This window comes from Quercus robur, chromosome 3, assembly GCF_932294415.1.
Source record: "Quercus robur chromosome 3, dhQueRobu3.1, whole genome shotgun sequence".
NCBI classification, from domain to species: domain Eukaryota; kingdom Viridiplantae; phylum Streptophyta; class Magnoliopsida; order Fagales; family Fagaceae; genus Quercus; species Quercus robur.
This window is the reverse complement of record NC_065536.1, coordinates 15,285,534-15,302,833: the sequence shown is the minus strand read 5'-3', so window position 1 is coordinate 15,302,833 and position 17,300 is coordinate 15,285,534. Positions and strand designations below refer to the sequence as shown.

Here is a 17,300-nt window from a genome sequence, read left to right as displayed (position 1 = left end):
AAAAGGTCTAGAGAGATAAGAGAGGTTTTTTTTTTTTGGGAAGAACATGACTACTGTGTAAAATCCTGAACTTTTACATAATAGAAACCTCTAAAGAGTAAGGGACATTCTTCCCTTGCACACCCATGGTTTTTCATCCCTTTCAAAGGGGTTTCCATCTCTATTTCACTTTTGCATTATCTCGACATTAGAGTGTTAAAGTTTTCATTTTTATTGTTCTAAAGCTTTTTTACTCAAATGTACTTTTAAACACATCACCTATTTCCTTACATAGTCTTGATAAATCTAACTTGCATGTACAAAGAGAGAGCTGAGTTTTCAGCCAAAATTTAGAGAGAGAGAGAGAGAGAGAGAGAGAGAGAGAGAGAGAGAGAGAGAGAGAGAGAGAGATTTCCATTTTATCTTAGAGATTTTTGTTGAGAGAGTGAGAGCTTGGAGTATTTTGTAGAGAGAGAGAGAGAGAGCTTGGAAAATATGAGTTGGGTCAGATTGTTTATTGAAGTTAATATAAGCTTGAGTTCTAATGCTGTGTTTGGTTACCAAGAAAGTTTCAAAAAAATTGAAAAAGTTACGCAAACAATTTTTTCCTAATCTTTAAAACTGAAAAAAAAAAATTGTTTTTTATTTTTCAATTTAAATTAAAATTAAGAAATTAGAAGTTTTTAATTTTTGACTTTAAAAAAAAAAAATCAAATTGCTGATGTGGCATTTTTAAAAGCCAAATAAATTTTTTTTATATTATTTTAATGGACACGTTAGTATTTACTATGCCAACAGTGTACGGCATTTGCCACGTAAAATATTTCTGTTAAGTGAGTAATGGCAGGGACCAAAATGGAATTTTTTATTTAGGGACTAAAAGCGGTAAAATAAAAAAGTAAGAACCAACACATAAATAAAGTCAAAATGTAAGGACAAAAATGATATTTCTATCAAATCCAAACACTCCCAAACATTAGAGAGTAAAATCTAAATTCTGAAATGTTAGGATGTAAAATCTAAAATTTTAGGATGAAAAATTCAATCATCCCAAATTTTAGGAGTGTAATTTACTATTTACCCTATTTTTATTCTTATCATTTACCAACTCCCACGGTCTAATTCTACGCTTTGAATATTCAAAACTAGGCATATCTGGATGGCTGGTGAAGCAATTAATTCAGGTGTGAAAGTCAGGATCTAAATTGTGATTGGTGTGATCAATCAGTCATATTCTTTCCATTTTGGAGGTATATACATATTGTCCTTTCACTTCCATGATACATTATTTGTACTTCTCGGTCATTTTGCCATCTTTACTCTCGGAATGTACTCCAAACTCCCTATTTTGCTTCTTTGTCACTCTTATTGAAATAGAGGCCTGTGCATTTGGCCGGGCCGGCTCAACAAAATTTGGGGCATAAGGTGAAAATTTAATATGGGGCTTCTTTTTATATGTAAATATTAATTAAATAAAATTATATAATACTAATTAAATTAAAACTAATTTGATGTAAATATTGAAATTGATGAATAATACTAACTAAACTAAGATTAATTTCATACAAAGGATTGAATATCATAGTTGAACCATAAATTTAAACAAAAATAACTAAAAAAAATATTATTTTAAAAAAAAAGAAACTTACTTTAACTTGGATATATGACTATGCATAGTTAAGTACAATTGTAATCTAAATTTTAATTTTATATATTATTTTTAAGAGAAAGAGATAGATAGATATTATTTGATGTGTGGCTTTTTAGGAGATTATCTTACAAAAATTAAGGTCTCAAACTATTAGAGGAGATTAGTCATCATGGATGACCTATCACATTTGCAGCATTTTTTTTAAAAACATTTTAGGGTTTTAATTGGTTTAAATTTCTATTGATATCCTATTTTGAAAGTCTTGTTAGAAATGAAAAAGAAAAATACTAAATATACTACAAAATGTTCACAATATAATCTGATAATGACTGTAATTGATGAATTTCAACAACTTAATTTATTTATATTTGAATTACTTTTTTTTATGTGATTGTGACATGTCAGTTAAAAATATAGTAAAATTTATGGTATATTTATCATCACCCTTAAAATAAAGTACCAATTATTTAAAAAATATTATATTTTTATTAAATTTTGGCTTTTTACTTAAGGAGGTGGGCCTTTTTTTTAGTAGATTTTTTTGTTTTTGGTGGGGGCCTTAGGCCTAGGCCTTTGGCCGTCCCTGTTCTGGCCTCCATTTTTGCTTTGCTAAGTTGATTTCTTTTTCCAGTTTCATTCTAGTTCTCTTTGCTCCAGTCCTCTGTGCTTCTGGCCATTTCCTTGTTGAGTTTGAAGCTACTTCCACGCACACCACCCAAAAAAAAAAAAAAAGGACAAAACAAAACAAAAGGGAGAAGGGGAGAGAGATACTGAAACGAGAATGGCCATTGTTAGTGTGGTTGTCGCTATAATTGTTGTGATTGCTGCTATGGTTTCGGAAGAAATTGTCAAGTATATTGGACAATGGCTCATCGAGAACATGGTTAAACCAGTTGGACAGTTGCTCATCGAGAAACTGGTTAAACCAATTGGACAGTGGTTAGGTTATTTGTTTCACTACAGCAGCAACATTGAGAATATGAAGGAACAGGTAAAGAAGTTGAGGGACGTTAGGGAAAGGGTGCCACTGCCGCATTCGGTTGAAGCTGCTACAAGAAACGTTGAAGAAATTGAAACCGATGTTGACAAGTGGTTAGAAAATGCGGATTTGATTATGGGAAAGGCCAAGGAAGTTATTGAAGATGAAGAAAAATCAAAGATGAGGTCTTCCTATGCGATATGCCTGAACTTGAAGCGCCGACATCGGCAAAGTAAGAAAGCAAAGAAGATAGTGCAAGACATCAATGAAGTCTTGAAAAATTGGAGAGATAAGGTTTTCCGTATGGATTACATGAACTTTGGCTCAAGAATGGTAACTGTGAAGGAACTTATGGTGGCATTGGGAGATGCTGATTTCAACATGATTGGGGTGTGGGGAATGCCGGGTGTGGGAAAGACTACATTGGTGAGAGAAATTGCTAAGCAAGTCAAGGAAAAAAAGTTATTCGATGAGGTAGCTATAGCAACCGTGACGCAGAGCCCAGACCCAATAAAAATACAAGGAGAAATCGCTGACAAACTAGATCTAAAGCTTGATAAGGAAACTCCAAGCGGAAGGGCAGATCTTCTAAGGGTGATGTTAACAAAAGACAACAATAAGAAAATACTTGTTGTCTTAGATGATATATGGGAAAAACTTGATTTGGAGGAAATAGGAATTCCTCGTACGGGTTGCAAAGTATTGGTAACATCTAGGAATAGGGATGTATTATCTTCAGAGATGGGCACCCAAAAGGATTTTGGACTTGAAGTTTTACACAAAGAAGAAGCATGGTGTTTATTTGAGAAGTTGTCAGGTGATTCTCTCGTAGATTCAAATTTGCGATCTAAAGCAATTGAGGTATCCACAGCGTGTGCAGGTCTACCTCTCGCACTTGTAACAGTTGCAAAGGCATTAAAAAACAAGTGTTTGTTTGAATGGGAAGATGCCCTACAAAAACTACGGAGGCCTGCCCCTCGAAACCAGAAAAGAATGCAGGAAGTAATATATTCTGCGATAAAGTTGAGTTACGATCACCTTGAAAGTCCAGAGCTCAAATCGTTCTTTTTATTTTGTGCTCAAAACCAAGTTTTTTCTTCCATTGATTATCAAGACTTGTTAAAAAAATGTTTTGGGCTGCGTTTATTTCATGGCATTAGTACATTGGAAGAAGCAAGAAATAGAACTTATACTCTGGTTCGTATTCTCAAAGACTGGCTTATTGTTAGATGCTCCTAATACTAGTGAGTGTTTTCGTATGCATGATCTTACTCGTGATGTCGCCCTCTTAATTGCATATGAGACTCAAAATGTGTTAACAATAAGGGACGAGGGTCTAGTAGAATGGCCAGATGAGGACGATATGAAAATGTGCACATCAATCTTTGTTTATAAAAGGGATATTCATGAACTTCCTGACAAGTTGGAATGTCCAGAACTAAGTTGCTTATATGTGCATGCCAAAGATCGAGAGGGTTCTTTTAAAATATTAGACACATTTTTTAAAGGGATGAGAAAGCTAAAAGTTTTAGATTTGACTTATATGCGACTTCCATCACTTCCTTCCTCACTTAAGCTACTCACTAACTTGCAAACATTGTGTCTGGATCAATGTGTGTTGGCAGACATAGCTATGATTGGAGAGATGACAAATTTAGAAATTCTTAGTCTTATTCACTCTGAATTTAAACAATTGCCAAGGGAAATTGGGTTTTTGACTCATCTACGGATGTTGGATTTGAGCAATTGTAAGAAACTTCAAGTGATTCCTGCCAACGTCCTCTCACGCTTGATACTATTGGAAGAGCTCTATGTCGGCAACAGCTTCACTCAATGGGAGGTTGAAGGACTCAACAATGAAAGAGCTAGCCTTGCAGAGCTAAAGTATTTATCACGATTAAGCACTTTAGAAGTACAAATTCCAGATGTCAACATGATGCCAAAAGATTTGTTATTTGAGAAGTTGAAAAGATACAAAATATTTATAGGAGATGTGTGGGATTGGCCTGACAAACATGAAGACTCAAGAATACTAAAGCTCAAGCTGAATACATGCTTTCAATTGGAGAGTGGGATCAAAATGTTGTTTAATGGAATAGAAGATCTGTGTTTGGATGAGTTAAATGGTGTTAAGAGTATTGTACATCAATTGGATATGAAAGGCTTTCAACAACTAAAGCGTCTCCATGTCCACAACAATGCTGAGATTAAGTATATCATCCACTCAAGGGGGTTGGTTATTGATGATGTTGTATTTCCTGCCTTAAAGATATTTTCTCTCAAAAACATGATCAACATGGAAGGAATATGTGATGCCCAACTTCCCATGACATCCTTTCGTGACATAAGAATTATGAAAGTGGAACACTGTGAGAAACTAAAATTTCTCTTCTCGTCATCCATAGCTAAAGGACTTTCACAACTTCAAGAATTGGAGATAAAATACTGCTACTCCATGAGAGCAATAGTTGTAAAAGAAGATGGTGAACTTGAAGATAGCGATATGATATTTTTCCCCGAACTGTGGCACTTGAAACTACAAGTAGTTCCAAAGCTCACGAGCTTCTTAAGCACAGAAAATTCATTCATAATCGATGCCGAAAAAGTCATTCCCAAGGGCAAGCTGGATTTTCACATGCCAATTCTGCATGAACAGGTACATTAAAGTTTATGAATTAAGAGATTGTTTGTCCAATTTGTCTGTCGTAAATAACCAATTTTAATATTTATACCAACGTAATTAATATTTAGTATTTTGGAGTAATGCTTCCCTTTTCACATAACAATGGCTAAATTCAATGCACCATTTGTGTGAGGGAAAAATTAACCCTAGATACTAGCATAAGCAGCTTTTATTTTATTTTTATAAAGTAACTATTCTTTTCACCTTCCAATTTGCCACTAAGTAATTGTTCTGCTATAGCAACATAAATCCTATGGTACCATTAGAATCGGTGCAATGCTAATAGTCTCTTATCAATTTTTAGCTGAAAGTGTGTTTGGAAACTTGAATTTAGATTTTAAATTAATATATTTGAAATGTCTTGATTTTAAATCCATTAATTTTAGATTTCATTTCAAATCCAAGGATTTTAAATATTTAAAATCCTATGTAGATTTAGTCAAATCCAAATCTTCATCTTTTTAAATTGAGAAATGATATGTGCACAACATTTTTACAACATATCCTAAGTGGCAAGATATTACTGGTTGTTATTGTTGGGTTAAAAAAGTAATTTCGGTGCTAAATTTAAATTTGAACTAATAACAACTAACCATTCATGATTTATTGTAAAAATATTGTGGACATAGTATTTCTCTTTTAATTTACCCAAACAATGTATTTGAATTTTAATCACTCAAATCCAAATTCAAATCCATATGTCCAAATCCTGCCATTCAAATACACCAGAAGTGAATGGGAAGTTGAAGTAACTCACCAGTGGGTACTTGCGACACACGTGGCCTTTCTCACAAGCAAATAATTCCATGGACACGTAACAGAGACGTGCCTCCAGTGAAGTTATAGGCTTATAGTTGAAGAAAACTAGTTGTCCTAATTTATGAAGCTGTTTTATTTTATAATAATAATAATAATAATAATAATAACAATAATAAAGCTAGATTTAAATGTTGCATCTTTAGGAATATAAATTGATGTGACAATGAATGTGATTAATGGGTTTTATCTATCTCATAAATGAATATTTGAATTGCCTCTTTTTTGTTGTGACATATCAGTTTCCAAGTTCAATGTAGTAAAAATTGCACTACCCCTAGCACTATTCTAAATTGATCACCCTTGTATCAAAAAAAAAAAGAAAAGAAAAAAAGATCACCCTAGTTATTTAATTAGAATTTTTATTGAGACATTAAATGATTATTGATTTTGATTTTTTTTTTTAGACATAATTACAACATGCTGTTAATCCCGCAGTTCGAACCCTTTCTCCCCGAGACCCCCAAATTTTGGAATACAATTTGCCAAGAGTTTTGTAGCTTATAGCCTAATGTTTTCAATGAACTCATCCAAGGTTCCAAATCTCAATTAGAAATGCCAAAAAAAGAAAAAAAAAGAAAGAGACTCTCATTCCCCCTCCCTCAATTAGAACATAAAATCCGAACTAGAAATGCATCCCAAGAAAGAAAGAAAAAAAGGACTTTCATTTCCCCTCTCTTAACTAGATTTTTATTTTTATTTTTATTTTTTATTCTTTTTAGAATACCCTCAGTTAGAACATAAAGTAGACACTAAGTGAGATAAATAATTTTTATTCTAAAAATTTTGCATTCAACTTCTCGTGTATTGGCTATTGTGCCACATATTAGTTTTTTGTATAGCCATCTTGTTTTAATAAAATATTTTATATATTAAAGGCTAAACTCAATGAAAATATAATTAGATTCTAAATTAGATTTTAATTATGGGCTAATTTTGTGCCATGTGTTCACTTAAATTTTATTAATATTTGTGTTATGACAGTTAATAAGTGCAATAATAATAATAATAAAACAATGTACTATAATAAAAAAAATTCATATATCTATTCAACAAAAATAGTCACATGTTCTATCTTATTAAAAATTATAATAAAATTAATCATTAGTAGTAATAAACTTCAACAAGAATTTTAATATTCATTTAATTACATATATTTCTTCTAATAATTTGATTAATTATGTATATTTTATGATAAAAATGTGTTTATGTATAGCCATCTTTTTTTCTTTTAGAAAGATGTATAGCCATCTTGTTTTAATACAATCTTATTTATATTTATATGTATACCTAAAAGATAAAGCATAGCATTTATTGTTATTGCCTTCCTATTGAACAACATTAGTAGTCACACTATCCACTTACTTATTTTCTATATATTCTTTTCTATTTCTAAACTTTTATTCTCTTTATTCGTAAAAAACAAAAAACTCTTCTTCTCCCTATTAGTCTATATTTACTATTACACTTCCTCTAACAATTCCCCTTCCTTTTTGCCTCTTTATCTCTCCATTATTCTCTACTTTGCCATTACACTTCCTTTATCCTTTTTTCTTTCTTATATTTTGACTACTATTCTCCTCATTTTATTTTGTATAAATTTGATATCATTTCTCCCATTCAATTCATATTTTTCCCACAAAAAATTCTGAATACTCTCTCTCTTTGTCTCTCTTGGTGGATTTTTGTTCTTTCTTATAACTCCAATTAAAGTTGATGGTTTTTTTAAATATGTGTTTTGGTATTGTGTTTTTTTTAATTTCCCATCATAAAGTCTTCTTTCTCCCTTTTATTAGTTTAGTTGAATTTTGGTTTGGGTTAATATTTAGCTTTTTTGGAAATAGGAATTTGTATTTATATCCAAACACAATGTACATGGCTATGAATTTGAATATGTCTACCAATTTTTTGAATATTAAATTATTATAGAGTCTATCTTCTATTTTTTTTTCATTTTAATTTTGGTTAAGATAATATTGTAATTTTGTGATAAGTTTTTATTATTATGATAATCTCCTTATTCCTTAAGAGATAAGAAATATGAATAATAAATTTGAAACCTATAAAATTTAGTTGTATGTTAGGCAAATATAACACACTAAAACTGAAGTTAAAAGAATATGGTTCACCTTAGAAAGATATTAATGAAATATATAAAAAATAATAGCATGATATATTTGTAGAGATAAAAAGATAAAAAATGCTTGTAGAAATAAATATTTTTTTTTTAAGTAGATAAAATTTGAAGTAATTGTTACTTTTATATATTACACCCTATTACATAATATTTATATATTCCCACATATCGCATGAGTCTGCAGCTAGTTGTAATAAAAACTTATAGCACAAATAGTATTTTTGAATGTTAAATTATTATAGAGTCTATCTTTTATTCCTTTGATTTCATTTTAATTTTGGTTAAGATAACATTGTAATTTTGTGATAAGTTTTTCTTATTATGATAATCTCCTTATTCCTTAAGAGATAAGAAATATGAATAATAAAATTGAAACTTATAAAGTTTAGTTGTATATTAGGCAAATATAAACACTACAACAGAAGTTAAAAGAATATGGTTCACCTTAAAAAGATATTAGTGAAACATATAAAAAATAATAGTATGATATATTTGTAGAGATAAAAAGATAAAAAATACTTCTAGAAATCTTTTTTTAAAAATAGATAAAACTAGAAGTAATTGTTACTTTTTATATATTACACTTCATTACATAATATTTATATATTCCCACGTATCGCGTGAGTCTGTAGCTAGTTGTAATAAAAGCTTATAGCACAAATAGTATTATTAAAAATTTAAAATTAATATCACCACACACCCTTGGTGCGATGGTCACTCCACAGGTATAAGTACTTGTAAGTAGGGGTGGAGTTACACTTAGCCATTCCCCCCCCCCCTCCCCAATTTTTTTTTTTTTTTTAAAAAAAAACTTCATAATATTGTATGCATAGTTTGCAATTGTTTAAAATATTAGACGTTAAAATCAATATTTGGCCCCTCCAAAAAATAAGAGCCGGCTCCTGCAAAAAAGAATTGAGCAACTAATTGTTGGGTTCCAAAAAATAGTTGATAAGAACAACAAATTATCCACCTTGTAACAAAAATAGTTGTTAATTTCAAATTTTTAGTTTTTTCCTCTCTTAATTGGTAGTTTTGGTTGTTGAGTTTAAAAATTAAGTTTTTAATAAAATAAATTTTCTCTTGGAGTTATCTTATTTTATTTGGGACTAAGTCTTTTTGTTGTTTTTGTTAAGTTTCAAATTGTTTGTCAATACTTAATTAGTTAGTCACAAAACATTAAATGAAAAAAAAAAAAAAAAAAAAAAAAAACCTACACTAAGGATATGTGACGTTAGGGAGCAACAATACTTAAAAAACAATTTTCTATTGTTAAGTTTCCAATTGTTTTTTAGTACTTTATTTAGACTAAAAATGTTGAATGAAAAAAAAAATAGAGGATAATTTTATGTTGGGGGTAAAAATGTAGACGTGCAAATATATTTATGTATAAATATGTAATTCGCCCCAACCCCCCCCCCCCCCCCCCAAACTAAAATTATTGGCTACATCCCTACTTGTGAGGTGTGGGGGTAAGGGCCAAAGTTGAAACTTCTAGGAGGGAGTTTCATATATATATATATATATATATATATACATACATTTAGATTATTTTAGAGTAGAATTTCTATCTTATATAAAAAATAATAATTAATAAAAGTAAGATGCAACCTGTATTTTACGTTTAGAGAAACTTCATTTTTGGAATTCCCCCTCTTCTATTTAGTGGGGAAAAAAAAGGACAAAAATGTGGCAGGATCATAATGTGACATTGTAATGAATTTATCTTTAATTTGATGACTCTTTCCTCTCATTGCTTGCCAAGTTGCCATGCCACCATGTAAGGTTGAATTTATTCAACCATCTAATTGGCTTTATTCCGTGCCAAATTTGCTTGTAATTCAGCATTTAGTAACCCTGTATTTAGGTGGGATTGTTGTAAGGGTAGTGAGTGAGATAGTGTGAAGATTGCTCAAGAGTGTGCAAGAAAACAGAGTGTCGCGGCTGGGACTCGCGGGTGGACTCGCGGCTTCAACCCGCCAAAAGATGCACACGTGCCAAGCATGCTGGAAGATGAACAGTCATGCTAGCTGGAGCACTACAGGACAAAACAGGACAACTGGCCATACGGTTAACTCGCGACTGGAACTCGCGACTTAGTCAAGCCGCGAGGTCAAGCCGCGAGCCACCCCTGTTTTGGAAAAACCTGACGTTTCGTATTCCACTCCACTTCAGTATAAATACCCTTTTAACCCACGATTGAAAGAGAGCTTCCAGAGAGAATTTTGAGAGAGAAACCCTAAAGAAAAACCAAATTGTTTCACCCACAATCTCTACCTTAGAGTCTCATCAAAATCCCTCACTCTCTTCCTCTCCATTGTCAAATCCTTGAGAGGCCATTATCCCAAACCTGGTTCTCACCATTATCATCTCTGTGAGACAGACGTTTGGAGTTCTGGGAAGCAGTTAGGAAGGAGTCAATCTTTATTGGTTGATGCTACGGTGTAGTAGCGGAATCCGGAAAGCTAGAAAAGAAAAAGGTTCGGCGCAACCTCGTTGGAGCAAGAAGCTTGGAGGGCTTAGGTGCATTGGGTAGATTAGGCTTGGAGGGTCTATTGCTGTCCTTGTATCCCAACTGTATTTTCTAGTGGATTGATTACCGCTTGGAGGGCGGCGGAGAGGTTTTTCGCCGAGGTCTTCGGTTTCCTCTTCGATAACATATCTGGTGTTATCGCTGTGTTTGCATCTTCCTTCCTCTCTATCTCTGCCTTTACATTATCTGCTGTGGTTTATTTTGTTGTGGCTTAGATAGTTGTTTAATCAATTCCATATTATAGCATATGTTAAGTTTCCGCACACTAGTTGTTTAACATATTGCTTGTGTTGATTAAGTTGGTTTTTGGGGGTCTAAACGTTCAAAAGTGTATTTGTACACGTTTTTGAACTTTCACACCATGATAAAATAAAAAAATTGGTCACTTCCTCAAATGAAACAATAATATAGGTACCTAACTTATGCATGTTTGGGTTTATCAAAAATACTCTCTCTTTAAATAGGATTGTTGTGATCTTTATTGAAGAAGAAAATGAGAGCATATGTTACAATGAGAGGTTCTGTTTGTTTCTTTATGTAGAAGACAGAGCAACCAAAAATGAGAAATTGATATCAAAAGTTTAACTAATCTAGCTGGTTTGAAAGAAATAACTACTTCCTAATTACTTAGGATGAATTATTTGTACAACCAATTGAATTAGAATATGTGTCTAATCAAATAACAAATTTTTTTTTTTTTTTTGAGAAAAAAAATCAAATAACAACTTGAGCCATATGAAAAAGAAAAATGCATTTCTCTATGAACAATGATCATGTGAGTAAACGTGTGCGTCATTTAAGTACTCCTAAGTCTTTACGGCATTGTTTTGAGCTTGGACTTCGTCACCGTTTAAGGTCTGGGCTTGTTGTATTCGGCAAACACGACACCGTTTTCTTCATCTCTTTTAACAAGTTTGTGGAAGGAGATAATTAATTTTTGTTTCAGGTTGTGTTTCCCAAGTTGGAAAAGTTGGAATTGTCCCATATATACTCGGAAGAGATACTACAGCACAACCAACATCGGGCAACCCCCTCTTTCAAATTAACAGGCTCAAGATTTCAAAATTTGTGTGACTTGAAGGTGAAAGGCTGTGGCAATTTAAAATACCTACTGTCTTCCTCTACAACGAGATTTATGGTTCAGCTCAAATATCTTTCAGTTATAGACTGTAAGGTAATGGAAGAGATACTACTCACAGAAGACTTAGGAGGAGAAGATATCATTCAAATGGTGTTGTTCCCTCGACTGGAAGTCCTGACACTAGAAGATTTTCCAGTCCTCAAAAGATTCTGCGTAGGAAGCAAAATCATATTTCCATCCTTGAGGGGTCTGTTGATAGAACAATGCCCTAAATTGGAGTTATTCATATTCAAACCTATTAATTCAAGCATGATAGTGAGCAAAGAGCTTAAGGAAGTGAATTCAGAGATCTCTCCTACTGCCTTGCAGCCTCTCTTCAATGAAGAGGTAATTCTATTTTTATTATCCCCTGTTTTACTTCGTATATATCTTATTTTCTAATATGTGAGTTATTGTGATTAGATATGTCATTAACACACACGGATGGACTTGCAGGTTGCATTCCCTAATTTAGAAAGATTGGGAATTTTACGCATGGAGAACTTGAAAATCATATGGCACGATCAATTAGCTGAAGATTCCTTTTTCAAGCTTCAATTCCTATCTGTTAAGTACTGTGAAAATCTTGTACGCATCTTTGAATCTAATATGCTGACTAGATTACAAAGCCTAGAGAGAGTTCTGGTACATGATTGTGGTTCACTACAAGAAGTGTTTGAACTTCAAAGTCACGATGTTAAAGAATCACATGCTGTGATAGCTATTCCATTAAAAAGATTGATTTTGCGTCATCTACTGAAAATGAAGCAGGTATGGAATAAGGACCCCCAAGGAATTTTCAGCTTCCAAAATCTACAAAAAATAAGTGTTTTGGAATGCAAGAGTTTGCAAAGTTTGTTCCCAGCATCTGTGGCTAGATGTCTCATGCAGTTAGAGGATCTTGGGATAGAAAATTGCGGAGTGGAGGAAATCATTTCTAGTGAAGATGTTGCAGAAGCTGCAGCTAGATTTGTTTTCCCTAATTTAACTCTCCTGCTACTTTGTAACTTGCCAAAACTGAAGTGGTTTTACCGACAGGTGCATACTTCAGAATTGCCGTTACTGAAACAATTGAAGGTGACTAGATGTGATCAAATTGAGATATTTGCTTCAAAATTTTCGAGCTTTCAAGAAACAATTGAACGGAGCGAACTTGAGCCCTCCATTCAACAACCCCTTTTCTTGGTTCAAGAGGTAAGAGACTAATGGTATAACAGAAACTATAGCTGATCACTAAAATAAAATAAAATAAAAAACTGGTCTCAAATTTGAAAATTTTAGCATGGCTCATAAACCAATACATTTTCTATAAAATCTGTGTGCTTTGGATTTTTTGCCTACCTGTCTGGAAAGCTAATAATACCATATGTGGCAATTCTAGTAAGCTAACAAACTTTATGAAAAAAACACTGATCAATGTATTGTTAAACATGATGATTCACACGATGCCGTTCAGCATAAAACTGTTAGTACATAATGAGAAACGGTGCCATTCTATAAGTTTAGTTATGAAATCACTTATCCAAAACGTGATAGTTTTTTGTGTTCCTGGTCTTTAAGCTGAAATCAGTTGCAAAACGCGGGAATTTTAGTTAGGAAAATTCTGTTACAATTCTCCATATATTTCAGAGTTTGTTACCGTGTTTCTTTGATTCTATTGTTAGACTAATTATGTATAAATACTGGTGTATGTGTATTATTTTAGTCTAAGCAAGAATTACAAAAGTTATTCATTTCTCTTCCTCTCTATTCTCTCTCTCTCTCTCTACGACTCTACCTACGTTCTTCATTGTTATCTTGTTGAACACTTAGATACAGTTTCTTGCTTAGTTCATTGAAGCTTATATTTCATCATGGTATCAAAGCCTTCAACTTGTGCAAATTCCAACTCAACAATGGCAGCTTCAAGTTCTACAACTTCTACTTCTACTATGGCTCCCTCAACAACTTCATTAGTTAATTTGATGAATCAACCTCTACTGCTGCTATCAAACATGGCTAATATGATGATTGTTAAGCTTGATAGCACAAATTACATAGTGTGGAAGCACTAGATCACCATGGTTCTTGAAACCTACTCTATGTTTGAGCTATTAGATGAAGCTCAATTGGCTTCAGAAAAATTTCTCAAGGATCTTTTAGGATCTTTCACCACAATTTTCAATCCATATTACTTGGTTTGGAAGTCAAAAGAGAAGGCCTTACCTACTTTCATGAGCTCTACACTCTCTCCCTTTGTTCTTGCTTTAACAGTTGGCTGTACCTCAACAATGGATGTATGGAGAGTCTTGGAAAATAGGTTTTCCGCAATTTCAAGATCACATGTAATGAATCTCAAAGGAGAATTACATAATATCATAAAATGATCTGATTCTATAGATGTTTATATGCTAAAAATCAAAGCAGTTCAAGACAAGCTAATGGCAGTAGGTGTACTCTTGGATGATGAAGAACTTTTTCACATTGCAATCAAGGGTTTATCCAAGGAATACAATGCTTTTAGGTCTGCAATGAGGACCAGAAGCACACAATTGAGCTTTGATGAACTTACAATTATGTTGAATGTTGAAGAAGAGTCCTTGAATGAAGGTATAGAAGTCAAAGATATTACCTTTGCTAGTTAATAGTAATACTGCTCCAAGGCCTAATAACAGTACCAGTTACATTTCCTATAATCAATCATATAATAGACGCAGAGGGAGAGGTGACAACAATAACAAAGGTAGAGGTGAAGGATCAAACTCTGAATCTTAATTTTCCAATCAGTTTCCAAAGCAATACAATTACTTTCCAAATCAGCCCTCCAGTTCAAGGTCTGAAAGGCCTACCTACCAGATTTGTGGAAAGCTTAGTCATTTGGCCTTGGATTGCTACCATAGAATGGATTATGAATTACCAAGGGAAACACCCTCCTACCAAACTTTCAGCTAGGGCTACTTCTTTTAATGCTAGCATCACTCAAGATCAGCCTTGGTTAATTGATAGTGTAGCTACTGATCGTGTGACTTCCAGTCTAAATCGTCTTAGCTTTCCTAAACCTTACAATGATCAAGAGCACCTCACTATTGGGAAAGGACAGAATCTTCCTATCACACATATAGGTACACTCTAATCCCTTCTTCAAATTCTTCTCTTCTACTTAGGAATATTTTAAGAGTTTCTTCAATAGCATCCAATCTTGCTTTTGTTCACAAAACCTGTCATGACAATTAGTGTTGGTGTTATTTTGATGAAAATATCCTCTCTCTGTTTAGGCTTTAGCCATGCGGGGTGTGCTTTACCAGGGCAAGAGTGAAGGGGGTGCATACCCTATCTATCCTCACAAAGCTTCTAAACTTTCACTCTCATTAAAACTCCGTAATAGTGTTGCTATTACTCCAAAATCCAGTTGGCTTCTCTGGCATAACAGGCTTAGCCATTCACATAGTCAAGTTCTTAATTTTTTTTGTTTCCTCATTTTCACAATAAGTGTACCAACTTTGTTGATTCATGTACACACTGCTTGCATGGAAAATTACATAAGCTTTCTTTTCCTCATTCTCAGTTTTCACCTTTTGAACTTGTTCACACAGACCTATGGGGTCCTACACCTATAGAATTAGTAAATGGATTCAGATATTATGTTGTTTTTGTTAACCACTTTACTCGTTTCACTTGGCTTTACTTGCCTACTCATAAATCTGATGTGCTTGCTAAATTTGTTCAATTTAAAGCCATGGTAGAAACATAGTTTTCAACCAAAATTAAAACTCTAATGTCTGATGGTGGAGGAGAATACATATCCATAGCCTTTAAATCTCCTGTCCTCCAATGGTATCATACATAAAATATCTTTTCCCTACACATCTCAAACAAATAGATTAGTTGAGAGAAAACACAGACATATTATTGAAACCACAATCACAATGTGCCTCTATACCATCTTCTTATTGGCCTTATGCAGTTACTCTCATTAACCTTCTTCCCACTACTGTTCTTTAGTTCCACTCACATTGGTGTAGGTTATATCATACTCCTTATATTTCCTAACTTAAAGCCTTTGGCTGTGCTTGTTTCCCTTATCTCAGGCCTTACACATCTCACAAATTAGGCCATAGAACCAAATAGTATGTCTTTCTGGGTTATTCATCTGTCTCTAAAGGGTATCTATGTCTAGATCCTTAGACCAATTATGTGTATACTTCTAGACATGTACTTTTCAATGAGTCTCATTTTCCCTTCCATACTCTTCCTAAGAGCACCTCTGCACCTTCAAGTTCTGTCTTTTCAAACAATGTGTGGTTTTCTAATTTACTCTATCTTCGTTCTTCTAAACAAGATTCTATTCTTGGTCCTTATGTACTCCCACAGTCTATTTCTATCTCCACTCACTCCACTTCTTCTTCTCCATCTTTTGATATACCTCAATCTTCACCAACTGTTCCAATTGCACTAATCCTATACCATCTATTTCCATTCCCTCAGTCTCCAAATCTTCTACTATTGTTCCCCATACCACTATTCCAATTTCTTCCAGTATCGAACAACACCGTATGACTAGTAGATCAAAAAGTGGCATCACCTAGCCCAAATTATGCTACAAAGTCACACTTGATTATACCTATCCTTAGCCACCCACATACAAAATAGCCTCCACATATCCTAAGTAGTGTTCAACTATGGATGCTAAATTTTCAGCTAACAAAAAATGAAGAAACTTTGATTCTTGCCCCCTCCTAATGTCAATTTAGTGGGCTGCAAGTGGGTGTACAAGCTTAAGTTGAATAGTGATTGTGCCATTTCTTGATGTAAGGCCAGATTAGTGGCCAAAGGATTTCATCAACAAGTTGGGATTGACTACACTGAGACATTTAGTCCAGTTATCAAACCTGCTACTATTAGGTTTGTTTTGGCTATTGTTGTCAACTCTAATTGGCCTCTTAGACAACTTGATGTGTCTAATGCTTTCCTACATGGTTTCTTACAAAAGGAGGTTTATATGCAACAGCCCCCCAGGGAATATTGATCCAGTTCATCCCACTCATGTTTGCAAATTACAGAAATCTCTCTATGATTTATGTAAAGTTGTGATTTCCAACTTGCCTTTGTTGGCTTTAATTTTGTGCCAAATTTGGTTGTAATTCATTTAATCATTTCCCTGTATTTATGTGGGTTTATTTGTAAGGGATGAGTGTGAGAGATTGGTGAAGAATCAAGTTTCAAAAGAAGAATCAGTGCAGTTTGCGACTAGCTCTCGAGAAGCTCACAAGTAAAGCAACCTGTGAAAAGGCCACGTGTGAAGCACATGACTAGAAGCTGAAGAGTTATGCCAGCCTGTCCAGTTCGCGAGTACTTCGCAAGAAAGGCCATCTCGCGAGGTACCCACGAAACTCTTTGTTTGGCAAAATGAAAAAGTGCTTTAC

General features: G+C 33.5%; 1 protein-coding gene across 3 annotated transcripts in view; it reads left to right on the top strand.

Annotated features, from left to right (window-relative positions):
• The first annotated feature begins 2,326 nt into the window (after nt 1–2,326).
• LOC126717233 (uncharacterized) overlaps nt 2,327–17,300 on the top strand; it is a 170,511-nt gene continuing 155,537 nt past the window's right edge. Inside the window, exon 1 of one of the 3 annotated variants that reach the window (XM_050418705.1) lies at nt 2,327–2,794. In XM_050418705.1, the coding sequence (XP_050274662.1) occupies nt 2,412–2,794 (383 nt within the window). In that variant the 5' untranslated portion in view covers nt 2,327–2,411. Of the gene's footprint in view, nt 2,904–3,706; nt 4,032–17,300 lie in introns of those variants that run through there. The other 2 variants (XM_050418708.1, XM_050418712.1) reach the window with 2 other exon arrangements.